The 27,221-nt window shown below is 47.1% G+C and overlaps 2 protein-coding genes across 9 annotated transcripts in view; both read left to right on the plus strand.

Annotated features, from left to right (window-relative positions):
- Hydin (Hydin, axonemal central pair apparatus protein) overlaps positions 1 to 18,782 on the plus strand; it is a 346,279-nt gene extending 327,497 nt beyond the window's left edge. For 6 of the 8 annotated variants that reach the window (XM_039098232.2, XM_039098235.2, XM_039098234.2 and 3 more), the window contains 10 exons: positions 364 to 562; positions 1,912 to 2,070; positions 4,109 to 4,386; positions 6,647 to 6,866; positions 7,941 to 8,153; positions 9,568 to 9,731; positions 10,532 to 10,682; positions 12,341 to 12,571; positions 15,863 to 16,087; positions 18,093 to 18,779. In XM_039098232.2, coding sequence (XP_038954160.1) covers positions 364 to 562; positions 1,912 to 2,070; positions 4,109 to 4,386; positions 6,647 to 6,866; positions 7,941 to 8,153; positions 9,568 to 9,731; positions 10,532 to 10,682; positions 12,341 to 12,571; positions 15,863 to 16,087; positions 18,093 to 18,575 — 2,323 coding nt within the window. In that variant the 3' untranslated portion in view covers positions 18,576 to 18,779. Of the gene's footprint in view, positions 1 to 363; positions 563 to 1,911; positions 2,071 to 2,609; positions 3,131 to 4,108; positions 4,387 to 6,646; positions 6,867 to 7,940; positions 8,154 to 9,567; positions 9,732 to 10,531; positions 10,683 to 12,340; positions 12,572 to 15,862; positions 16,088 to 18,092 lie in introns of those variants that run through there. The other 2 variants (NM_001427650.1, XM_039098237.2) reach the window with 2 other exon arrangements.
- A 7,301-nt stretch (positions 18,783 to 26,083) lies between these two features.
- Positions 26,084 to 27,221, plus strand: part of Vac14 (VAC14 component of PIKFYVE complex) — a 101,329-nt gene continuing 100,191 nt past the window's right edge. Inside the window, exon 1 of the mRNA NM_177930.3 lies at positions 26,084 to 26,460. Coding sequence (NP_808791.1) covers positions 26,357 to 26,460 — 104 coding nt within the window. The 5' untranslated portion in view covers positions 26,084 to 26,356. The remainder of the gene's footprint in view (positions 26,461 to 27,221) is intronic.

Consider the following 27,221-nt stretch of genomic DNA (forward strand, 5'->3'; position numbering starts at 1 on the left):
GAGCACATTGTCCCAGGTCACACGGCTAGTAATTGGCAGATCCTGATCCAGACTCCTGTCCGCCCAACTCTGGAACGCACGCTGCACTCAACTGAGCACAGTACCTTTGACGCACCCCTACAAAAGGTGCAGAACTTGAGAGGCAATCTCAGGAAACCGAGCATCAGCGAAGCGCATGCACGAGCCTTCGGATCTGGGACCTGCTCCCACCTCCATCTCAGGCCGTGCCTTACCTAGGCTGAGCTACTTGGTTGCACCTAGAAGAACATGCTCTGGTCATCACTGCCGTCACCTTCCAGCTCGGAAGCACTGGAGACCCATCAATTCTTGGTGCTTACACTCCTCCCTCTTGGTCTTCCTCAGCCTAGATTGTTTATACACCAACACCCCACACGTCGAGGTGAACTTCAGTGTGGATGTGATAAAGCCAGGGAAGACACTGGAGATCCCAATCACCTTTTACCCCCGGGAAGCTATCAACTACCGAGAACTCATCCCCTTTGAAATCAATGGGCTCTCTCAACAGACAGTGGAGATCAAAGGGAAAGGCACAGAAATGAAGGTAAGAGACAGTGGGCAGGGCTTCAGAACTCTCCTCCCTCTTCCCAACAGTAGGCGGGGCTTCAGAACCCTCCTCCCTCTTCCCAACAGTAGGCGGGGCTTCAGAACCCTCCTCCCTCTTCCCAACAGTAGGCGGGGCTTCAGAGCCCTCCTCCCTCTTCCCAACAGTAGGCGGGGCTTCAGAACCCTCCTCCCTCTTCCCAACAGTAGGCGGGGCTTCAGAACCCTCCTCCCTCTTCCCAACAGTAGGCGGGGCTTCAGAACCCTCCTCCCTCTTCCCAACTGTAGGCGGGGCTTCAGAGCCTTCCTCCTTCCTCTTCCCAGACTCTCACCCACTAGAGTCGCTGTGCTTTTCCCCAGCCTCCTCCTCTCTGCTCCAAGGACTGTTCCCATCCCATATCCGGCCCTGCCAAGATAAGGTCCCTTAATCATACCAAGTAGAAAGGAATTTTTAAACTGGGCTCAAGTGAATCCTGGCTCTTACTCAGAACCAGATTCCCTGAGTTGTGGACTCAGTCAACTGCAAGCACTAAAGAAATGTTCTACATCTTCTTGGATACAGCGTTTCACCTGAGAGCCTGTCCTATTCAGACATAGGGTTCAGCTGTGAACCATCCATCCCTCTCACCCTCGGTGGTGAACATTCTCAGCCAGCTCTGGGTCTCGGGATTATCCAGGAACTTTTCCTGCCAGGTGACCCAGATCTATAGAAAATGGTCCTGTCCTGATAGTCACCGGATCTTCCGGGTACCTGATAACTACATCTGGAATTTGTCTGGTGACAGTATTTGCATTATAACAGAAGGTTTGACAAAAAAGGAAATCCAAGATTCTGAAAAATGCCTAAGATAGTCTAACAAGTGAGCAAGGCGGGGGTTGGTGGTGAGTAGCCACCTTTTGTGTCTTGCCAACAGAAAGCACGGCTCTTGCTCCAAAGAGAATTAAAGATAATCCATTGTGGACCAAATGTGGGTGACTAAGGGTTGGTAACGAGATTTGGGTTACCCTGAGTGACATGGTCCACAGTCCAAGAGGTCCCATGAGCTTTTATAGTCAGAGAACAAAAGAAAGTCGTGTGTGTGTGTGTGTGTGTGTGTGTGTGTGTGTGTGTGTGTGTGTGCGCGTGCTCTAAGCTGCTTCAGAGAGGGGAAATCTCTTCTGCGGGTTTCAGAGTTTCCATTGTTCCTGTCTTTAGGGCTGGTGGAAACTAGTGGTGAACTGAAGGTGTGTCTAACCTGAAGCAGTTAGGTCACCGAGCCAGGGAGCTGCCCCTGCTCCTACGGGGCACAGTCACCACACTTATTTCCCACTGACAAGCCTGACCTTCCTCCTCTTTTTCCCATCACACAGCTTTTAGTCCTAGATCCAGCCAACAGGATTGTAAAGTTGGGAGCTGTCCTGCCAGGGCAGGTCGTAAAGAAAACAGTTTCCCTCGTCAACAATAGCCTTGCCCAGCTCACCTTTAATCACTCAATCATGTTCTCCATTCCAGAGCTCCAGGAAGCCAAGGTCAGTGTGTGGAATTGGGGGGAGGCAGGGGAGGGGAAGGGGAGCCAAGGGAAAGCGAGGGGGTCTGCAGGATGCAGAAAAACTGGCTAACCAGAGCAAGAAACCCAAGAAACTGGGACTTCGCTTTGCTGACCATTTCACACAGACAAGGAGGAAAACTCCCTTTTCCCCTTTTCTCATTAATCTAAAATGAAAATCCTCAGTCCCAGCAGGTCAGGGCTCTTAACTGTCCGACCATGAGTGCTTGCTTGCTTGGTCTCCTTACCAGGGGTGGGAAGAGTTTTGCATTTGATGTGCATACACGTGCTCTGTCCATCAACTTTACCCTCAGATGCCCCCTTAGAGAGTAACCAGAGCTGTTACAGTGACCTGTCTGGAGCCATTAGCTAAGGCTAGCTCCCAAAGTCATCACCTTCAGGAAATTTCCGTGTTCTCCTCTGCCCTTCAGCTCACTCCCTTCAGCCTTAGTGCATTCCTGCAGACTGCTCCCTATTCAGGAGCACGGGAAGGACTCTGAAAGAACTGGCTTCCTTACACAGGTTTGGGTGTCTCCTTACCAGGACTAAGAGGAAAGAGGACGCCAGACAGGAATCCAGAGCTTTGGGATACACGAGTTCCCAACTTTAGAAAAGGCAGGTTGTGGGTCGACCAAGAGGCACTAAGTCAGGCAGCCTGGGCAAGCCGTGGGGTCAGTTTTCTGAGTCCCGGTACTTCCTCTTTATCATTCGTATTTCTCACTAGCAAACAAAATGATGGTCTTACTATGACATTTTTACACAAACGTATGTGTGTATGAGACTGCACCTTGTTCTTACCTCCCCATCCCCAGCTGCCCTCTTCTGGCCCCATTCATCCACTCCTGCCGCTCCCCATCCTCTCCCCAGAGAGTCTCCCTCCACTTTCTTCTCATGAGTATGTGTACATATGTGTGTATTACATGTTAAATCTAATCCGACATATGAGGAAAGGCATGCAATATTTTGCATTTCTTTCTTCCCATTATCCTGCCTCATTCCCTATTCCCACTCCTTAGACCTCTACCTTATGGCCTCCTGCTCCTGGTATGGCATGTATATACATACATGCATGCATACATACATACATGCATACATACATACATGCATACATACATACATACATGCATACTGTTAACATTCTGTCTAAGCTCTGCCCCCACAGTTACCTGGCAACAGCCAGGGATGCCTGACATTATCAAAGGAGCTGCTTGCCCCCACTCTCTCTTGCTCTTGCCTTCTCGTTCCAGCTCTGCTCTGTCCTCTCACCCCTTCCCCCATCTCCATTCCCCTCCCCCCCGTGCCAGCCTATTTCTTTCTCTCTCTCTCTCCCTCTCTCTCTCTCTCTCTCTCCTGCCCTCTCTCTCTCTCTCTCCTGCCCTCTCAACTGCCCTCCCCAAGCGCCCTGAATAAACTCTATTCTATAATATACTGTTGCATGGCTCGTCCCTCAGGGGGAAAGGGGTGCTGAGGTACGTGGAGGCACCCCCTACCCCCACACCTGACTACACATCCACCAAACATATTCCTTCTCCCCCTATCTTTTTATAAAACACATACATACATACATACATACATGCATACATGCATACATACATGCATACATACATGCATGCATGCATATGAGAGGAAGTATGATTCTTGTCTTTCTGGCTTCATTCCCTTAACCTGCTGCTCTTCCACCAGAGAGCACTTCTTGAGAAAGACTGGATTGATGTTTCTTGTTTCATGTTTCCTGCTGCTGTTTTGTCTCCCACGGAGGAGGAAGGAAGAATTAAATGCCCACGAGGAGTTGAAAAATGGGACGAGACAGGAAATTAACATTTGTTGGATACACATGACCTTGCCCTTCACTGAGGAGCAAATCAAGGGGATGGTATGAGCCACTTATCAAAGATGGCCCAGCTGATGACATAAGAGAGTTAATCCCTGGGCTGAGACAGTCCCGGCAGCAAGGCCTCGCGGTGCTGAGGTCAGAAGCCTTCCTTGTTGTCATCTTCTGAGCCATTTATCTTTCTAAGCAGGTCATCACCGTGGAGCCCTTCCACAGTATCACCATGAAGCCTAAGGAAGTCTGTAAACTAGAGATTACCTTTGCCCCCAAGAAGCGAGTCCCTCCTTTCTCTGAGGAAGTCTTCATGGAATGGATGGGGCTACTGCGTCCCCTCTTCCTCCTCAGTGGCTGTTGTCAGGCCCTGGAGATTTCCCTGGACCAAGAACATCTTCCCTTCGGTCCTGTTGTGTATCAGACACAAGCCACACGGCGCATTCTCATGATGAACACAGGCGATGTGGGTGCAAGGTAGGACGGGCAGCAGTGTCTCCCACCAGATGCCGTAGCAGACAGCCACATCTCTGAGTTTTGTTCCTCGCCTCAAATGAAACAATCACAGTGTCAGCTACTGCCATGGTGGCACAAAAGAGAATATTGGTGCATGCCCAGTGTATGCCCACCACACAGTTCATCCAACTTGATTTCAGCAGTAACTCTACTGAACAACTAATACTATGATATAATCTCTGTGATTGAGATACTGAGGCAGGAGGATTTTAAAATGCATAGTGATACCCTATCTTTAAATAAATAAAAAATAAAAAGAACTGAGGCCAAGCATAGTGGGTTATATAATTCCAGTGCTTGAGGCCTGGAAAGTGGAAGCAGAAGGATTAAGAGTTCAAGGCAGCTCTGGTTCTCTATGTCTAAGGTCAGTCTGGACTATATGAAACCTTGTTAAAGGGGATGGGGGCTGCTGGGGATGTAACTCAGTGGTAGAGCAATTGGGTAGCATGTGCAAGGCCCTGAGTTTAATTCTAAGCATCATTTAAAAAAAAAGGAAAGAGAAAAAGAGAAGGAGGCATGAGGGAGGGAGAGGTGGGGAAGGAGAGAAAGAGGGAAAATGTGGACAAAGTGTACTCCCCAGGTATCATTCCAATCAGATAGAATTAGAAAAAAATACCAGTAAGACAATTCTCAATCTGTTTTAGTATAAATGCAGCATATAAGATAGAGTAGGGGCTGGAGAGATGGCTCAGTGGTTAAGAGCACTGACTGCTCCTTCAGAGGTCCTGAGTTCAATTCCCAGCAACCACATGGTGGCTCACAACCATCTGTAATGGGATCTGATGCCCTCTTCTGGTGTGTATTCATATAAATAACTAAAATAAATAAACCTTTTTTTTAAAAAAAGAAAGAATTAAAAACTAAAAATAAAAAGTACATTAAAAATCATTGAGTAACTTTCCCCCCAAATCACACATGTAGCAACAAGGAAGCATGGGTACAAGGCTGGGCAGGCTCACATGGAACCAACCCCATCTCTAGGAGAGGTGATTTAGCTCCCTCACTTCCCGGATGTAGTGAGATCTTCACAGAAGAGGCTCAGAAATACTACAACCAAGAAATAAGAAGACAGGACCAGAACCCAGGTCTTTCCTCTTGCTGCTCATGATTTCAACATGACTGTCCAAGATACCCATTACACACCCCAGGGCTCCTCACCATACAGACTCAGTGTTATGGCACCAAGGGGGATATGATATGGTAGCCATGTTTTGAAAATCCTAGTATGTACCAATAATCCTCTGCCATGTGCCCTTACCAAGGGCCTAACCACAGGGATGTCCCCATGGAGCCATCAAGATCCCATGCCACCAAGAACAGGCATAACTCTCTCATGAAGGGCTTGTCACCATCCCCCTGGATGTAAACAGGCAACACAAAGTCATGATCAAGGCTATCATCCTCAAAGACTATGGTCCCTAGTCCAGCCACATGTTAGCTATACCATCTGGGAACACACACGTCTGTGTTCATACATACATTCCCTAGCTTGTCATTCATGGATGATACATGCAGCCACTTCTCACCCCATGTCTTAGTCAGGGTTTCTATTCCTGCACAAACATCATGACCAAGAGGCAAGTTGGGGAGGAAAGAGTTTATTCAGCTTACACTTCCACATGGCTGTTCATCACCAAAGGAAGGCAGGACAGGAACTCACACAGGTCAGGAAGCAGGAGCTGATGCAGAGGCCATGGAGGGATGCTGCTTATTGGCTTGTTTTCCCCTGGCTTGCTCAGCTTGCTTTCGTACAGAACCAAAGACTACCAGCCTAGGGATGGCACCACTCACAATGGGTCCTCCCACCCTTAATCACTAGTTAAGAAAATGTCTTACAGCTGGATTTCACAGAGGCTTTTCCTCAAGGGAGGCTCCTTTCTCTGTGATAACTCCAGCTTGTGTAAAATTGACACACAAAACCAGCCAGTACAACCCCGTTCAACTCTGAGCAGAAAACCCTTACCCAGAGAGTGATCTGAGCTCACGGTCCCTAACCCACCTCTCCTCTGGCAGAGCTGCCTCCTCCAACATCCTAGGGAGAAGTCAAACAGGGGCTGTGTTGTCAAAAGCCCAGGTGAAGTTTTGTTCTTGTTTTTGTTTTGTTTTCTGTTAGTTTTTGTTTGGTTGGTTGTTTGGTTTGGTTTGGTTTGGTTTGGTTTTTGCATACCCTTGGAATACTAACACACTATCACTCTTGTCTTCTTTTTCCTTGAAACAAAAGGTTTAAATGGGATGTCAAGAAGCTCAAGCCCCACTTCACCATTAGCCCTGAAGAAGGTTACATCACCTCAGGCACAGAGATTGCTCTAGAAGTAACCTACCACCCCACCGAGATAGGGAAGGAGAGTCTCTATAAAAACATTCTCTGCTTCATCCAAGGAGGAAGTCCTCTGTGCCTCACCCTGTCTGGAATCTGCGTGGGACCACCTGTAGTAAAAGAGGCAAGTAGGCATTGCCTGAAGTGGGCCAAAAGCAGGAGTAAGCCCAACAAGAGAATTCAGTCCTCAACACCCACATCAAGCCTTGAGCCCTGCTCCTCCCTACCACAGGGACTTTGCATAGGCCATACCCACTACTTGAATAATCTCTCTTCCCTCTCGGTTTACTTAGTCCATGTTCTTTCTTCAACTTCTTTTTTTTTTTTTTTGTTCTTTTTTTCGGAGCTGGGGACCGAACCCAGGGTCTTGCACTTCCTAGGCAAGCGCTCTACCATTGAGCTAAATCCCCAACCCCCTTTCTTCAACTTCTGATTCAAGCATTATATCATCAAGGAGGCCATCTAGATCAAACTCTGTTATAAGAACTGTGTGCAGCGACTGGAGCACAGCCCAGCCAATGGGTGCTTGCTATAGGAGCATCCTTATCCTTCTTGTGGGGCAGGAGGAACTTGAGTCTTGAGTGCAGGGATGACACTGTTTGATTTGTACATCAGTGGAATCAAACCAGATGTTGGCAGGCGTCTGCAGAAGAGAGACCAATTAGAAACACTTTCCTTAGATGAGGGGAGACAAGACGGTGGTTTGGATGGCATGGCTGGCACAGGGAAGAGCAGGAGGTGACTGTAACACAGCCCATGAGTTCAGCTGGGCTAGCTACTGGCCAAGGGGCTTCAGGAACTCACCTGTCTGCATCCCCACTGTGCTGGAGTCCCAGACACGTGACCTGTCACACTGGGCACACCTGGAGGCTAGATTGAACTCAGGTCCTCATCCCTGTACCGAAAGGATTTGACTGACAGCATGTGTGTAACCACCACACAGTGCAGTTGTGTGTAGCTGTCAGGAAAAGGGAAGCCAGGACATTTGCAGGGAAATTCATGCAACTTCTCCTGAAATAAATGAAATGCCTAGTAAACATTTTTGACTGAATGGGGTGGGGAGGGAGATTGTCTATTAGAATTTACTATGGGAAACACTTAAAACCTCTACACACACACACACACACACACACACACCACAACACACTGTAGCTCTGGACCCTGTAGACAGTGAAGGCGACTTTCCTGCTTCCTCCAGGTGGTGAATTTCAACTGCCAAGTGCGCTCCAGGCACACACAGACTATCCTGCTCTCAAACCGTTCCAACCAGACCTGGAACCTGCACCCCATCTTTGAGGGTGAGCACTGGGAGGGGCCTGAGTTCATCACCTTGGAGGCCCATCAGCAAAACAAGCCCTACGAGATCACCTACAAGCCCCGAACCATGAACCTGGAGAACCGCAAGCACCAGGTAAACTGAGGCCTCGCTGCCTGCTTTCTAGCATAGGAGAAGCAAGGAACTGGGTGGGCAATGGCTAGAAGACCATATTAGAGCTCAGAGTTAAAAGAATGCCCAAATAAGGAATGGGTATCCAGATCATGGGATGATGATCATCACGGACAATGGGGAGCCATGACAGTTGGCAGGCAGTAGCTTCACCCCTTTGCCTATGTTAGAATCTTAGAATCCTGAGGCATGGCTCTGAAATGAAGCCCTAGGACTAGACACCGAGCAATTCGTACTCAGTTTAAGTACATCAGTGGCATGATGGTAGCTGTAATAAAAGTCAGAAGAGGGCCAGTGAGCTGGCTTAGCTGGTAAATGTGCCTACCACCAAGACTTACCACCAACGTTCAATCCCCAAGACCTGACTTTTGTAAGTTGTCCTCTGATTTCCATACATGCAATGCCATATGTGTGCACACACACACTTGTGCACACACACACACAGAACTACATACATACATACTGAATGAATGAATGAAGGAAGGAAGGAAGGAATGGATGAATGAATGAATGAATGAACAAATGAATTAAAGTATAATTTAAGGACTGGAGAGACAGCTCAACAGTTAAGAGTACTTGCTATCGGGCTGGAGAGATGGCTCAGCAGTTAAGAGCACCCGACTGCTCTTCCAGAGGTCATGAGTTCAATTCCCAGCAACCACATGGTGGCTCACAACCATCTGTAAAGAGATCTGATGCCCTCTTCTGGTGTATCTGAAGACAGCTACAGTGTACTTATATATAATAAATAAAATAAATCTTTAAAAAAAAAGAATTAAAAAAAAAGAGTACTTGCTATCTTACAGAGGACCTGAGCTCAGTTCCCAATACCTATGTTGAGTGGCTCACAACCATCTGTAATTCCAGTTTCAGGGGAATCCAGTGCCCTCTCTGGCCTCCATAAGCCCTACACTCCTATGCACACACCCACACACAAACATGAAAATAAAAATAAATTATTATAAAACCTAATTTTAAAATTCTGAAAAGGAAAGCATCTAGTCTTCACACTTAGAAGCAAATGGTATTCTCTTCAGTCTTCACTATGTGTCCAACACAGTGAGCTTCTGTTTCTGTGAGAGACCCTGTCTTAAAGGAATAACATGGAAAGCAATAAAGGAAGACCCTCAGTGTCCTCCTCTGGACTCCCATGGTTACACACAGGTGCAGTCATCTACATATCTATGTGTACAACACGCGCGCGCACGCGCGCACACACACTCACACACACACACACACACATACACCACCTACATACCAAAACTTAAAAATGTTTTAAAGTATAAGTGTTAGGTTTTCTTGCCCCCTCCAGGTCAGGTAGATGTCTGTGAATAAAGGGTCTACTATGTCATTCTTATTTGTGGTTTCTTCTTCCAAGGGCACTCTATTTTTCCCACTCCCGGATGGGACTGGCTGGCTATATGCCCTGCATGGGACTGCCGAACTCCCCAAAGCTGTTGCCAATATCTACCGTGAGGTTCCATGTAAGACTCCCTATACTGAGCTCCTGCCCATCAGCAACTGGCTGAACAAGCCCCAGAGGTGAGGGTGTAGGATGAGCAGTGGGTGCGGGGGGAGGGGGGGAATGGCTTCCACCATCCAGCTTGGTCCTTCACCTACAGAGAGCGTCAGATTTGGGGGAGTCAGAGACACAGTCCTCAACATAGCCAAGTGTCTCATGTCTCTGTCTTCTTGCTCAGTGTTGATTCTTATAGATCCTACATGTTATGGACCCTTGAGCACTGCCTCACACAAAATAAATGCCCAATAAACAATGGTTCTGATGGTCCTAACAGTCAACACCTTTGTTGTTGTTGAGTGTCTTATAGCCTGAGCTACCAGCCAGAGGAGATATTGTGCTTGCAGTAGGAGATAGAAAGGAGAGATCAAATAGCCTCGTCCTTCCCTTCCAATGAGAAGAGACTAGAAGCACATCTCCCTGGAGGCCACCTGCTTGGCATAGTAGACAAAAGCTCAGGTCTAAGTCTGCATCCTGGTTTTGCGAGTAGCTACACATGTCTGAGTGTGTCTTCTTCCTTCCTTGGGCCTCTCTTTCCTCTTCCTTAAAACAGAGGCGTTAGTGAAGCAAACCTCCTCTAGACATTGTGTCCTCTGAATATCTGTAAATACCATAAAGAGGGACTCCTGGGTACCTGACTCGATAAATGGCAGCTGCTGTCGTTCTCAGTGACAGAGCAAAGATGAGAGCCACAGACCCAAACAGTCTTCATGGAAACAAAAGTAGGCTCAGCCCCTTTCCTTCCCACCATTGGACAGTCTCACTGTCTCTCGGTGTCTCGTGTCATTTCTCATCGCCTCTCTCCTCTCTGGTACGGCTCCAGATTCCGAGTCATTGTGGAAATATTGAAACCAGAGAAGCCAGACCTAAGTGTCACTCTGAAGGGCCTTGACTACATTGATGTTCTGTCTGGCTCCAAGAAAGACTACAAGCTGAACTTCTTTGCCTACAAGGAGGGACTGTACACGGCAAAGGTACTGCCATATCAAAGGTGCCTCCCCCGAACCCCGGAAGCTTGGCACTGGGGTGTTAGAGAAGAGCAGATGCTAACCTCCAGGCACTCGCTGTTCTGTGGCCCAGAGTGGTGACTATGCTATGCTGCCTAATCCATTCATTTGTTTAGGTATCCACTGAGCACACAGCCATGTTCTGTGCCAGTAACACAGCAATGGCTGAAGCCGGGCACAGTCTCTATTCTCAAGAAGTACAGTCTAGTAGAGGAGAAAGACATTCATTCTATCAGTGTGTAACTTTCAAATAGGATAAGTGCTTTGAGGCAGGGAAGTGTGTGTGGATTCATAGCTCACAGAAGTCAGGCCTGGAGGCTTGAGTGGTGTGTGTTTGTTTGTTTGTTTACAGGTAGTTTTTGAAGCTATTATTAGTGATGGAATCACAAAGAGAAAGATCTATTTTTCTGCATCCTACTCTTTTTTTTAAAGATAGATTTATTTATTTATTTATTTATTTATTTATTTATTTATTTATTATATATAAGTACACTGTAGCTGTCTTCAGACACACCAGAAGAGGGCATCGGATCCCCATTACAGATGGTTGTGAGCCACCATGTGGTTGCTGGGATTTGAACTCAGGACCTCTGGAAGAGCAGTCAGTGCTCTTAACCGCTGAGCCATCTCTCCATCCCGAGAAAGATCTTAAAGTATACACTTAGACAAGGTCTTTAAAAGAATGTATGGAAAAGCCAGGCTGTATAAAAAAAATTGCCACCTAGTAATAATAAGATTAATCATCTGATACAGTGTATTAAAAAGAACAAAACCTTGAGTAGACGCTACAAAATCAACTGCATAAAATCCAGGCATGGTGTCACATACCTGAAATCCCAGCACTTAGGAGGTAGAGGTAGAAGGATTCGTCATTCGAGGCCTGCCTCTGGATTTGGGTACTAGCCTGACCTACATGAGACCCTGTCTCCAAAGAAATGTGTTTGGAGTTTATTTACGAATGGCTGACAAGCACACAGGGCCAACTTCCCCTTTCTCCGGGGAAAAGAATTCTTGACAGATGACCAGAATCAGACCTGGGGAGAGAGGGCTGCTTAGAGCTCTGAAGTCTCCCCGTGCAGGAAACTTCTCTCTACACGTGACCTTGGACAAGACACCGAGCTTTGCCACACTTCCATTCCCCCATCCGTAAAGGGTGATGTCACTGCAGATGCATTGTGGGATCATGTAGCCTGGCAAATACTAATCCCCCAGCAAGCATTAGATGCTGTCTGTCATTGTCGTCATTCTCGATAACAACTCTGGCAGCAACAGCACTAGGCATGAGGCCCACCCCAGCTTGAAGGTCTGAGGTCTTGCTTGTCTAAGGTTGCCTAGCTGCCCCCACTAGCAAAACGCTGACAATGAGCCAAGCCGCTCTAAAGTGTCTTCTGAAGCAAACCAAGATTCTTAAATCATCTCTCACCTGAAAAAAAAAAAAAAAAAGCCAGACTACAGCCCCTACAGAGAAAGGCTGCCTAGCAGGGATTAGACCAGCAGGTCATGCCACCCCAGTACCTTACTGCATGTTCCCAGCAAAACTTCCAGACAGCAGGAGAGTATGGACAGAGGATCCTGGGCTAACCTCTCCTCTCCCCTGCTTCTTCCTACTCGCACTGTGAACACAGGTGATCTTCCGGAACGAGGTGACCAACGAGTTCTTGTACTACACTGTGAGTTTCAGGGTCACCCCTTCTGGCATCATAAAATCCATCCAGATGACAAGCCCAGTCCGCCAGAGCGTATCAGCCTCCATCAAGTTGGAGAACCCCCTGCCTTATTCGGTGACCTTCTCAACAGAGTGCAAGTTGAATGACATCAGCCTGCCTTCCCAGTTTGCTGTACCTCCAAACTCTGAGGTAGGCCCTGGCTGCCAGGTGACCCTTAAGGACTATGACAGTGACTTCTACCCATGGGGCCTTTGGGTCTATGTTCTGCATAGTTTGAGTGTGGGCCAGCCCTGGTATAGGGAAAGAGGAATGACAAGGGACAAGCAACTTTGTATTTCTTTCTTCTGCAACTAACGTAACTAACGTGAAGTAGGGACCCTTGGCTTTGATGTGACAGGTACAATGGACTTCTGTATAATGACTTTTGTCTACTGATTGTTCGCCTTGTTTGGACTAAAGAGAAAGCATCTTTTTGCTAATTATAAAAGTAGCACAGAAGTAGAAGTGTACATTAGTGACTGAGCACTTGCCCAGCATGTAGGGGGTATCCTGGGTTTGATTCCCAGTCCACACACACACACACACACACACACACACACACACACACACACAAAGTAACATGGATCTTAGTGTGCAAAGGAAAGCAAGGTGTGAAAAGTATCAGGAGAAAAAACACACACATACATGCTACAGTAAAAATAAAAAAGGGGCATGACCAGTTCCCACTCGTGACTGCTTCATGTGGCCCCCTGGTACTCTCGGACCCAGGTGGTCGCTTCCTGGTGTTAGTTCTGGCACCATAGGGCCATATAGAACTAACCTTCATGTATCTCAGCTGCAGCTGCTTCCACATAAGCCTAGCTATCTCCTAGCCCCAGCAATCTCTCTGTTCCCATTGCTAGTCGCCCTGACCAGCCCTGGCCAGCCGGGAGCTCTGGTCCCAGATACCCAGTAAAATCAAGACTTAATAAACTATAACCCAAATTCTCAATCTACAATAAATCCACAGAATAAATTCACTGCCAACTAATAAGGATAGAAACCGCCCACCTAGACATGGCAGAATTGACCTAGTCCGCCCGAATCTGGGTCAGCCTGCTCCGTCGTCTCCATCTTGATTTCTCTCTTTAGACTTTTCCTTGCCTAACCTTCCTTCTCATCCAATGATAGGCTATGCCTTATCCTGGACACACCTTGCTGCATAATGACACCATCCTACACACACAAACACACACACACATATAAATAGACATACATATGCTTATACATATACACGTCCATATACATATAAGCACACATAAATATACATACATACCCACACACATACACATACACCACACACACATATCTATATGCATACATGTGTATACACAATACATATATACACATACCCACACACATACACATGCACCACACACACATATCTATATGCATACATGTGTATACACAATACATATATACACATACCCACACACATACACATGCACCACACACACATATCTATATGCATACATGTGTATACACAATACATATATACACATACCCACACACATACACATGCACCACACACATATTTATGTGCACACATACACACATAAATACATGTATACACACATATGTACATGTGCCCACACATACATGCATGTAACACATGTTTCTATGCACACACATGTACACACACATATACATATGCATGCTTATACACTTGTTGCTGTACTTGCTTATTCAGAGTGTTCTGGAGAGGCGCACAGACTGTGGTTAGGAGTATATGAACCAGGAGAACGTGGACTTTCCTATCAGTTTATCATTCCAAAACTCACCGTCTAAATGTTATTGAAGTCCCCACTCTAACCTCCCCCCCTCACCCCTTGGCCAACTCTGCCTGTACCCTTCACTACTCCAGCCCTTCCTTTGCCTCCAGAATCCAGGTTAGTTTTCTCTGCACTCCTGCCCATTGTCAATGGGATTTAATCTGCCCTTTGTCTCCTGTATCTTTGGTGTGATCAAGTAAACTCTACTCAGAGATTTCTCTCCAAGCCAGGCTGTTTCAGAAGTAGGATTCAGCCATTGGTCAGTTCTCACGATCTTCCTATTTTTGCTGCAGCACTTGCCCAGTGCAGGTTCTCGGTCTGAGCAATCAAATGTTCTCTACTGCCCCACCTAGGCTAATCCTATGACAACACCTCAGAGCTAAACTGGAACCAGCCCTCCAGCTCCCACCGCCCCTGTCAGACTACCCCACCAAGTTTTCCAGGTTACGTGGATCACCTCAGTTCAGGGGTGAGCGGGTTCTCTGGCTCTCAGTGTTCATGATGCCAACCAAAGCCGAAGCTATAATGATACCAGACTCATGTCATTTGGTTCTCCCAGCTCACCTTTGAGTTAGAAGTTGCCTTTATTTACTCTCAGTTTCTTTATAGATGTTAGCTTGTTCTTGTTATTCTGAACCCAGCTGATCTGTGCCCTTGGGAGCAGGATAGGTAACTGAGAAGAAGCCAAACAATGTTGTAACTACTATTCTCCTCTTACCCCCAAACTGGAGAACTGTGTGTGTTTTGTGTTTTTTTTTAATAGCTACTTACAGTAAAACATTTCAAGCTTTATAGAAGTATACAAAATAGAAAGTTTTAAGTCCCGTACACATTTCCCCCAAATGCAACACCAAAACCAGCTGGTTTTGACTCTCTTCTACAAGCCAACAACAACAGAAAAAAAAGGGGGGGCCAGCGAAGTGGCCCAGTGGGTATATGCTCCTGCACATGGGCTTAACAACTTGAGTTTTGGTCCTTGGATTCCAAGATCAAACCAGGAGAGAACCAGTTCCAGAAAGCTCCCCTCTAACCAGTGCACATGTGCACACAAACAATAAATTAATTTTGAATCAATAAGTATGACCTTTATATCCATGTTTTCCAGGCCTCCTTTCTTTCCCCTACCATAGCAACACCTCTCATTACAATTCTACCTCCTTCTTTGTGGCTGTATAACATTCTACTGAGATGGGAAGACCCTAAGTCATTCAACCCGTTTCCTGCCGATAGTTGCATTTGAGTCATTCTCTCTGGGCTATTATATAGAATGCCCTTTGGTTCTTGTTCTGTTTTGTAAGAATGGGGGGAAAGAGGATGTTTCCCCTCCAGAAAATATAAAACCCAGAATGCTTTTGTTCTGAGAATAACTGTATGCAAAGAAGGGGCTGGGTGACCTTTAACCTCCTGTCACTCTCCATCAATGTGCTTTCCCAGGAATGGCCAATACCTATTTCTTAGATTCAGATCTGGAATGGAAAAATACCTGGAACAGAGAAAGCTAGAGGGCAGAAAAGACAGGGAGAATGGGCCCAGGGTCAGCTTCAGTATGTGTATGGGAAGCATCATTTTTTGCCATCGCCTGCTGCGAGGCCTTGGGTAGGTCAGCTGGTGGGAGGCGACAGGCCAGACAGACTTCCAGCATGACAAGAGCCTCCTCCTTCTCTTCCAGGGAACGTTCTCGTTTGAATTCCAGCCCTTGAAAGCTGGAGAAATCTGCGGGAGACTGACCTTGCACAATGGTGACTTGGGCTACTACCAGTATGAGCTCCTGCTGAAGGCCTTGCCTGCACCCCCTGAGAAACCTGTCCACTTCCAGACCGTTCTTGGCAGCAGCCAAAGCATCTTAGCGAAGTTCACCAATTATACCCGGCTGAAGACTGAGTACTACTGCAAGGTGAGTGGGCTGCAGGGAGAGCGAGAGGACTGCAGGGTTAGCGGCCCTTCCCTGGTCAGAAGTCTGCATTTAAAACTAATGAGAGGCTCAGAACTGCAGTGCATTCTTATAATCCAACTCACAGGAGGTAGCAGGAAGGGATCATGGATTTGAGGCCATCCTAGACTTTATAGTGAGTTCTAGGTCAGCCTGGCCTACACAGTGAGACCCTGCCTCAAAACACAACGATGCTAGAAGGGTGACTCCAAGGGTATAGAGATATGAAACTCAGAGGCAGCCAGGTCCTGTCACAGTGACCTTCGCCTTGGAGAACTGAATCTTGCCTAGAAACCTCGCAGAACCTGGGCTCGTCCTCTGCAGACTGTCTGCTGTGTTAAGCGAGGCTTGGGGAGGGAGACTTTGCTTCCCACATTGTGCTCAAGGAGCGATAAAAGAAGACAGTATCACTTGGCATCATGAAAGCAGGCTGTGGGATCAGGCATGAATTTGAATCCTTTTCCATCACTCTGAAGGAATAACTTGATTAATCTCTTTAAACTATAAATGGAGATAATGGCTTTGTCTCAGCCATTTCCTGTTACTATAAATGAAAACCATAGACTGGCTAATTTATAAGATGAAGAGAGAAATAGATAGATGGATAGATAGATAGATAGATAGATAGATAGATAGATAGATAGATAGATAGATGATGGATAGATAGGTGGGAGGGGTGGGGTGGATGGATGGATGGATAGATAAATAGATAGATAGATAGATAGATAGATAGATAGATAGATAGATAGATAGATAGATAGATGATAGATAGATAGATAGATAGATAGATAGATAGATAGAAGGGGGTGGGGTAGATGAATGGATGGATAGATGGATGGATGGATGGACGGATGGATGGGTGGGTGGCTGGGTGGGAGGGAGGGGGTGGGTGGATGGATGGATAGATGGATGGATGGATGGATGGATGGATGGATGGATGGATGGATGGACGGACGGGTGGGTAGTTGGGTGAGTGGATGAATGGATGGATACCTAAGAGGCTTACTCAGCTCATGAACCTGGAAGCTGATAAGATCAGAAGGCTGCATCTGGTAACGACCTCTTGCTCTTGAGTGCTCCCCCAAGGAGTCCCAATCTCATAAAGGGTGAATCTAAGTGGTGGAGGAATGGGGTGAGACAGGACTGGTTTTTATGAACAGATACACTCTCAAGCCAGCAACCCAATCGATATGCTGATCCATGGATGGATTCACTCAGACAAGAAACTGCTGTCATGGCCTAGTCTTCTCTTAGAGATCACACATCTTTAATATCTCATCGCAGAGATTAATTTCCACCATCAGTTTTAGTGATGACATTCAAACCATAGAAGCCTGAACAAGAGCCTCACAGGGGTCCTATGAGCACTTATGTGCCTGAGTGCGTGAAATGCATCTGCAATGCCATCTCCTAAGCCCACACCCCATAGCAAGCATTGCACATACTTTAGCCATGAGAGCAGTTGGCATATAAGATGGAGATGACAGGTAGTAGGGGAGTCAGTCTGTCACAGTCACTTGGGGATTCTGCTACAGAACAAGTCCGATCCCAAATGCTTCTGGTCAGAGCATCCGGGACTCAAGGACAATTACATGTGCTAGGATACAAATAGCACCTTTCAGTCTTGTTCAAGCCAGACTGCCCACCTCCCATGTGAATGGAGAGAGAAGAAAACTGGATACAAAGAACAGTTTCAGTTCCCCCCACCAGCATTATCTAGCTACATATCTTCAGGCACATTGTTAACATCTCCTGGCCTCAGTCTCTCAGTAGCAAAGTTGAGGTAGTGATGGGTAATACCTACTCACAAAGACTTCAGCTCCACAATGTATAGGCCATTACATTACAGCCTGCCCAGACTCTCACAAACGCAAGTTCTTTGCTGTCTGCTAATGGAAGGGCTCAGCTTGGGTTCCCAATGGTCTCTTTAGGACCCTGTGTGAATCAAGGTACTTTGTTTCCCTTTCAGACTGACTGTTCTGACTTCCACACAGAAAAAATTATTAATGCAGCCCCAGGAGCCCAGGGTGGCACTGAAGTCAGCGTGGAAGTCATCTTTGAGCCCAGCCATCTGGGTGAGACCAAAGGCATCCTGTGCCTGTCGTCACTCATAGGTGGGGAATATATCATCCCACTCTTTGGAATTGCTCTGCCCCCCAAGCCCCAAGGCCCCTTCCTGATCAGAGCTGGATACAACATCATCATCCCCTTCAAGAACATCTTCTTGCATGCAACAAACTTCTCCTTCATTGTGGAGAACCCAGCCTTCACCATCCGGGCTGCAGAATCTGTGCGGCCCAAGAAGATCAACAACATCACAGTCTATTTTGAGGGGAACCCGTCAGGCAGTAAAACCCCTATCACCACTAAGCTGATTGTCACCTGCCCTCAGTGTGAAGGCACTGAATCTGGAATCAAATGGGTTTATTATCTGAAGGGGATCACACCTTAAGTTACAACTGCATCAACTGGCAGCTGTCCTCTCAGACTATAAGCCATGCCTCGTGCTGTCCCAACAAAGAATAGAGAAGAAAAGGAGAATTTTCCAGGGACTTTATTGTATGTGTTTAATTGTAGGAGAAGTGATTTTATATTATATTTTACAAATACAGATGTGAAATTTATGCTCCACATTAAAATTTATAGTGACACACAACAGATCTACATTCAGGCTAAATGAGTCTCTGACAGTCTCACAGCTGCGTTCCCCACACCTAAACACCCTGAAATCCCAGTTTGCAAAGAGACACATGTACCCGACTCAGTATCTTCACACAGCACTTACAAGAGTCCAGTACAAGGAACGGTTGACTCTTCTTAAAATATCATCACCCCCAGATATGACTGTATTTTGATGTGATGCCATTTCTGCGTTCTCTTAAAATCCAAAGAAGTATCGTCTTGGAGTAATGGACAAGTCACAGTAGGAGGACCTGGGGATTTTGGCCCTCACTGTTTCTCTTGCATTTTATAGCATCAGCCTCCAAATCCCATATCTATTGCCTGCAGGATGTAAGTCCTCATTGGAATTTGGATCCTAGAGAATGCTAATGGAGACTCTCTCACCTCCTACTCACCTCCCCAGCTCTGAGTACAGCAGTCAACTGGAGGACACTGATTCTCATCTCATTTATACATATCCACCCACAGAATTCTCACCCAAAACCCACCCTCCCCAAATACTGATTGGATAGGGCTGGGGAGGGGCATGGTTACCATATATTCTTATACATATATGCACATAAAATGCAGGGTGAGAACAGGGACCACACAGCAAACATGGTCGTTCATGTGTGTGACTTCATCTCAGTCAAGAATCCTATCCATGGGGGCTGAGGATTTAGCTCAGTGGTAGAGCGCTTACCTAGGAAGCGCAAGGCCCTGGGTTCGGTCCCCAGCTCCGAAAAAAAAGAACCAAAAAAAAAAAAAAAAAAAAGAATCCTATCCATGGTAAGGACCTCCTTTGAATATGATTAAACCACTGGCCCTGGAGTAGATTTGCTTCTACAGACACTTAACTCTCACTGAGTATTCCAGCTCCTCCGACTTTTCTTATTCCAGGCAGCCCCCTGCAAGAGAGAGGAGTTATGAAAGCAGATAGCCACTGGGAATGATGTCTCTAAAGCAGTGGCTGTCCAAATGGTCCATGGGCCATCCCCAGAAGCAGCACCTGGGAAGTTTCTAAAGAGCCAAACCCTCACACTCCATCATAGACTTGTCGAGTTAGAAACTGTGGGATACGACCCAGCCACGTGCCTTTTAATAGGCCCGGTACCTATTATAGACATGGAAGGGGTAGTTTAGGGGTTCTCTTTGGTTGGTTGGCTGGTTGGTCGGGGTTTGCTTCAGCTCTTTTGACACAAGATCTCAACACATACATAGCTCAAGTCAGCTTTGAATTCCATTGCTCTCTCCTCAGGCTTGTGAGTGCTAAGATTACAGTGTGTGGTGCCACGCTGACTTAAATGGTGGTTTTGTGTGTGTGTGTGTGTGTGTGTGTGTGTGCACGTGTGTGTGTGCACATGTGTGTGCATGGGAGTCAGAGGAGAGCCTCAGTCTTTGCCTTTTACCTAAAGACAGGGTCTCTCTTGTTCACTTCCCCTTGTGCTAGGCCAGCTGGCCCGTGAAACAGAGATTCTCCTGTAATAGCATCCCATCTCCCCCTGTGGGCATGCTGGGATTGCGTGCACTACTGTCTCCAGGTTTTAGTTAGGTTCCTCTATTCAGACTTAGATTGTCAGACTTGTGCAGCCAGTGATTTGCCCACTGAGGCATGTCTCAAGCCCTTAAAGGCAGGAAAAAGAACCTCCACGTTGTGTACCCCCCTCCAACCCTCAGCCAATATGCTTTTAGACTCAGACCTATAGTTCATAACCAATTCATTTCATAGTCGATAAAGATACTAAAAGGAACCAGCAGGATGGCTCGGCAGGCGAAGGAAGTTACTGCGAAGCCTGACCTGCATTCAATCCCTAGGACCCACCTGGGAGAGCTTGAAAGTTGCCCTCTGGCTTCCACACACATGTGCCATGACATGCATGCCTGTAGACACATGTGCCCATTTAAAATAATTTTTAAAAGATACAGATAATAGGTAGAAAGTCAAAAATTAGGTGACAGATTTTTTTCCAATGGTTGGGTTGAGCAAAGGCCAAAGTATCCAGCAATCTGGGAGGCGGTTAAAACCCAGTGAGCAGGGTTGAGGATTTAGCTCAGTGGTAGAGCACTTGCCTAGCAAGCGCAAGGCCCTGGGTTCGGTCCCCAGCTCCAAAAAAAAACTCAGTGAGCAGCTGCTCTGACTGGCAGATAAAGAGGCTACATAAAGACAGTAGTTTCCCAATCTTTATGTCAGGATCTCTGGGGAGGACTTTGCAAAACCAGATTGCTGGGCTGTTCCTCTGAAACACCAGCTGAGAACCGCTTCGTCTTTGAAGAAACCCCTTTGGTCAGGGCACAACATCACCTGGAGCTTCTCCATTCATCATGGCATGGCTTTTACAAGCGTCGGTATAGCTGTTCTTAACAGTTACTAGGGAACCATTCCAAAGTCTATACTAGCAAGCAGACAAAAATGGAGCTACAAGACAAGTCATGGCTGTGAGAAAGGGGTGAACTTGCAGCCAGGCATATGAATTGCCCTGTAGTCTGGAAGAGTGAGAGTAGGAGTGCGGCCAGCAGGGTCAGAGAAGAGGAGGGCGGGCGGAGGCTCCAAGGATGGCCACAGGTCTTCATTCACAGTCCCACTGCCAGTCCCGGCGTGAATAAGTGACTTTAATTACTCTACATCGCTAACATATCGCAGAAGTTTCTTCCTAGAAACTTCTGACCTAAAGGTAGGACAAAGTGTGAGTTTGGCCTTTAAGGAGAAACCTGATTTCAGAATGCAATTTGGGGAGAAAAGAGCTCCTGCTGGTCGGAAAAGGAAAAAAATAAACCGTGCAGCTTCAGTTATTAAAGTCCTTGCCACAGTGTGAATAGTGGGAACCTTGGGAAATTCAGTTTGTATTTATGAAGGGGCCAACCCCAAAAAGCAAAGGAGCGGATGAAATATTCTACTAGACATGAATTCGCTGGAAACAAGCGCACCCTGGAGAAAACAGACCCAAATCACCCCCATTACTTTGGTTTAATTTTGTCATTGCGTGAACCAGCATCCAGTGTTGAATGCATAAACTTGCACGGCATTTTGGAATGTCCTTGACGAGTACTTGATTCAAGGTAAAAGGAGGAAACTAGTAAACCACGTTTTCTTAGGGCGCAAATCTCTCTACACTGAGCCAAGCTTTTGTGCCGGTCGGGAGTGGAGGGGCTCCTTCCTCCATTCACTGGATTGTGTTGGAAACACTTTTGCCACTTGTAAAACCCTGTTGGTAAGAAAGCACACTGTCTTGGATTCCTGCTGGTTAATTTCTCTAGGACTTAGTGAATTTTGGATTAGGCCCAGCATTTGTTTACTGTGGACACAAAACATGATTGCCAGCCTAGAATCAATCCAAGTTTATTTTCTCTCACTTGAGGTGGATCAACAGTCCACGTGGACTGAGTTGGGTTCTCAGTCCAGAGAGCCACAAGGCTAAATCAAGGACCAGCCTCATCTTCGTGTGAAGACTGGAATAGGAAAAGATACGCCTCTAAGTTTCCCTTGCACTGTCAAAATTCATTTCCTTGTGCCTTGTGGCTGGAACCATACTTTCTTGGCAACAGATGACAGGGGACTGCTCCCAGCAGCTAGAGACCACTGTGATTACTATCGTTGGCTGTTCACAACATGATTCCTGTGGCCACTAGGAAACTCTTCAAACCACTTTTCGGTCTCACCTGATTATATCAGCCCCACCCATAATCCCCCCCCCCTTTAATTCAGCATCACTTACAGATTCTTATTACACCTGCAAAATCTCTTCTGCTCGGCAACACAGTAATTATGTAATTCATTATATTTACAAGAATTTTTCACATCCAAGGACTCTGCCTGTTACAGCCCTTCCCCCCACCCCATTCACTATGTCTCTGAGCTATGGGGCTAAAGCAGATGCTACACTTTCAAGATCATGGCAAGCTTTGCGCGTGTGTTTTTCCTTGTTAAAAAGGAGTAGCATCTTGGGTCTAAAAATACCAAATGCAATATTCCTTGGACTCGATGGTAGGCTAGCCCTACTTGTCCCAAGTTCCTGGACCCTGGGAGCTTTGATGAGTTCAGATACACATCCCTAATAACTGCATCTTTAATCACTCTATAGCCACAATTCCCTTGCTTCTGATTTCATCACACAAATGGAATATCCTTTCCACCATTTAATGTGACAATCCAAAGCAGCTGTTTTCCAGTGGTTCCATCTAGACCCGTACCTTCCCCTCAGCACATCTGGAACCCAGCCCCCCTTGTTACCAAAGCATGGACACACGTGTACTCTGACTCCGACCTGGTGGGCTGGCAGCCACTGTCAGTGTTGTGGGGCACCCACCAGAGAAGTCTACTCAGACGTCAATTTAAGCCAAGTCTTCGTTAACTGGTCAGTGACTACACTGGGTGTTTGGGATCCCAACAGAGCCCTGAGGCCTTTCTCAGAATGAACTTTACAAAACCATATCCTGGGTTGACATACTTCAGTTAGGAAGAACAGTTAGCCAGAAGCAGAACTACAGAAGTCAAAAACAAGGTTAGTGGGTTGGGGATTTAGCTCAGTGGTAGAGCGCTTGCTAGGCCCTGGGTTCGGTCCTCAGTTCCGGGGGTGGGGGGGAGGTTAGTACATTTGGAGACTTCCAGAATTATGGACTTTGATGGATTAGGTCTTTGTTTTAGTTTTGGCAGGGGGTGCTGTGTGCAAGCTGAGTTTTATGGCCTGAATGGACTCCCATCATGGTGTCAGTTGTGATAAAGTCTGGGGGTCTCTTACACTTAGTACCTGCAACTTTAGGAGATAATATCACTCTTCTTGCTTTTTATTGATTTTTTTTGTGAGTTTCACATTATGCACCCCAGTATTGCCCATCTCCCTGTCCCCTCATATCTGCCTTTTGCCCTTACAACTTCCCCCTCAAGATGAAAAACACACAAACAACAATCCCCCCCAAAAAAGCATAGAAAACATCTCATTGTGGAAACTATAACATGCCATAGTATGTCCCATAGTATATGTCTCTGTCCATACATCTTCATTTGCAAATGTTCACTATAATGAGTCTGGTTCAAGATCTCTGGCTTCTGTGACACCATCAATAATGGATCCTCATCAGGACTTCTCCCAGTCATCCTATTGTTGCCCTGTGTCATGGAGATCCTGTAGCTTTAGAACAGCAGGACTGGCCTTTCATGCGTCCCAACCATTTGTTGATATACATGTTGAGGTGGGCCATCTCAGGGCCCTGGATCTGGGCCTGGGTGGTAGCAGAGCTGGCTAGCCCACCGGCTCTCCCTTATCCACATCACCAGGGCAAACTCCAGCACTGCTGTGGGTAGGCCAACCAATGCTACCATCAGCAGGAGGCAGGTCAGCTCTCATGCCCTCAGGGCCAGGACACCCACATGCATGCCTCCAGAGCCAGTTGCACTGTGCTGCCCAGTCAAGATACAGGGTCCTTGTGCTGCAGCCTATGAGGAGCTGGACCAGCTATTGCACACTCTTACCCTCGGAGCTGGCTCACCCATGCCTTCACCGACAGGGCCAGCTTCACTGTGTTGCCTAGGAACGGTACAGAACCCACTATCTCGAGTGCTACAACCAGCAAGGGACAGGACTATCTCACCTCCTCTACAACCAGTAAGTTGGGAGGGGCATCAACCCCATACCCATGCCATGGCAAAGAGGTGGGGCCAGCTCTCCTGAATTCTTACCCTTAGGGCTGGCTTATTAATAACCCTTGAGCGGGCCAGCCCTACTATGCTGCCTAGGTGAGGTATGGAGTGAGATATAGTGCAGCTGGGGAGGGATAGGACCAGCTCACCTGCGTTCACGACCCCAGGGTCTGCTTTTCTGATGGCTGCCCTCACCAAATCCATGTGTTTCAGGTTCAGTGAAAGACCTTATTACAAAAATGGTCAGGACGGGTATGTAGCTGTTAGCTGACTAGCACATACAAAGCCTCCTATTCCGTCCTCAGCACCACATAAACCCAGTGTGGTGGCACGCACACCTGTAGTCCCAGCATTAAGGAGGTGGAGGCCAGAGGAACATAATCTTTTAGTTTTCTTATTAAGGGTTCTACTACTGTGATTAAAAACAAAAACAAAAACCCAAAACACTGAAACCAAAAGTAACTTAGGGAAGAAATGGTTTATTTCACCATATAGCTTTAGCACTAAGGGAATTCACAGTAAGAACCTGGAAACAGGAGTTAATGCCAAGGCCATGAAGGAGAGCTGCTTACTGGCTTGCTCCTTGAAGTCTGCTCAACCGCCTTCTTACAGAATCCCTGGGACCTCTGCCTAGAGTGGCCCTACCCCCATGGGCGGGACCCTCTCACGTCAATCACTACTTAAGAAACTGCCTTACAGACTTGCCTACAGCCCAATCTTATGGAGCATTTTCTCTGAGGCTTCATCCTTTCATATGATTCCAGCTTGTGTTAAGTTGACATCAAAATTAGCCAGGACTGGTATCATCATCTCCACAGAGTTTGAGTTTAGCTTACGGCACATAAAACCTTGTCTCAAGGAACAGTGAAAAAGGAAGAGCTATAGAGGACACCCGTCTTTGGGTCTCCATACGTATGTATGCACACATCTGAGTAGCACACATGTATTAAATACAGTCTGGGGGTGGGGCTCAGTTGGTAGACTTGACCAGCAAGGAGACCCTGTGTTTCATGTCCAGCACCACATAAGGTCAGCTGTGGTGACGCTTTCGTGTAATTCCTGCACTCAGCAGATGAACGAAAGGAGAATCGGGAGTTCAAGGCTATCTTCAGCTATATAGAGTTCAAGGTCCTGTCTCTAAAATAATAACTGGACTAATTATTTTACTGGACAGCAGACAAAGGCGTCTGCCGCCAAACTTGGCGACCGGAACTTGATTCTGGGACCCCCACGTGGTGAGTGGAAGGGAAGATCCGACTCCCCTAAATTGTCATCTGACCTCCAAAGGCGCACCTTTGTGCATGCACACACACGAAAATAAAATGTAAAATCAGACACATGGTTAGGATATGGTGAAAGTGATGGAAACGCTGGCATACGCGAAAGTGACTGTTAAGTGACCAAAGAATGAATGCATAAATTAAACGAGTTAGGCTCCCTCTGTAAACTCTTGTTTACAAAGCTCTGAACCTTTCGCCCTCAACCTGCTCTTCACTCTTAGCAAAAATCCCACACCAAACCGAGCAGCAGGTGGAGAGGGGAAAGCCTTGATGAGCTTGGCCAATTGGCCGCAGCAAGCACGTGGGGGCGTTTCCTAAGGGGGGCGGAACCCACGGTCGGCGGAAGGCGGAAGTGCCTGCGCCATCACGTGATCTGAGTAACATGGCCGCGGCCCAGTGAGCGTTGCCGGTTCCTGGCGGGAGCTGGTCGCGTGAGCGGTGAGGCGGTCCGGGTCGCGCGTGGGAGAACAGGGTCGGAGCAGGCAGACCCGAGGCGGCGCGTGGCGGCAGGACGAGGCAGGAGGGCCCTGGGCGGCGTAGCCCATGAGCAGGCTCGGGTGTCCGCGCGGAGCCCCACACTCCCCTGTCCCTGGTACGGCCCGGGCAGCCTCGGGCTAAGGTGTCTCGAGGCTCCCGGGCGCAGCGCGAGCTGCCACCATGAACCCGGAGAAGGATTTTGCGCCACTCACTCCCAACATCGTAAGGGCCCTGAATGATAAACTCTACGAAAAGCGGAAGGTAGCAGCGCTGGAGATCGAGAAGTAAGAGCTACTGGGACCCCGCCCTGGTTATGCCGCTCCTAGCGGCTCTTCTGGCCCCGGGCGAGGGTTCCGTATTGACCTCTCTAGTTTCAGTTCTTAGCACATTGCTTTAGAGCAGGAAATCCAAGAGCCTTATCTTTGCAAGTTCTTTAACCTCCTGATACCCTCTAATAGCAGTGAAAATTAAGATATGTGCAGTGCCTGACACATTCAGTGTGGCTTCAGTCAAAGCCAGCTAGATCAGAGAGTGGCCTCTCTGAGGAGGTGGAGAATTTGCTTGTGATGTACCGCCAGCCCCTTTCAGCTTCTGAAGAGACCATTAAGTGACAAAGTGTAGAAATAGGTCAAAGCATGATCCGATGCTCAGAAGATTGTCACGTCACCCTCCCTTGCAAGTGGAAATAGGGAAATTTGACCTTCCTCTCTTCTGCAATATTATACACGTGTGTAATGGTGCGCGGGTGTTTGCCTTGTTACCAGGTGTTCAAAATAGGGAATGTTTAATTCGGTAATGTTTTTGCAGAGTTTGTGTAAGAGCACGTGTTCTTTTCCCCAGCCAAATCTTAGTAAGTCAGTTGAGTAGGTGGTTTCAGAAGAGTAGAAAGGGAGGCAGCCTGTGAAACTAGAAAAACATTAGGAGTTAAGATGTCCAACATGGTAACAACGGACCATATGGATCTATTTAAATTTAAGTTAGCCAAAGTAGTGACACAGGCCTGTAATTCTGGCACTTGGAAGGCTCATGCAGAAATTTTGTACTA

This window comes from Rattus norvegicus, chromosome 19 (assembly GCF_036323735.1).
Source record: "Rattus norvegicus strain BN/NHsdMcwi chromosome 19, GRCr8, whole genome shotgun sequence".
Lineage (NCBI taxonomy): Eukaryota > Metazoa > Chordata > Mammalia > Rodentia > Muridae > Rattus > Rattus norvegicus.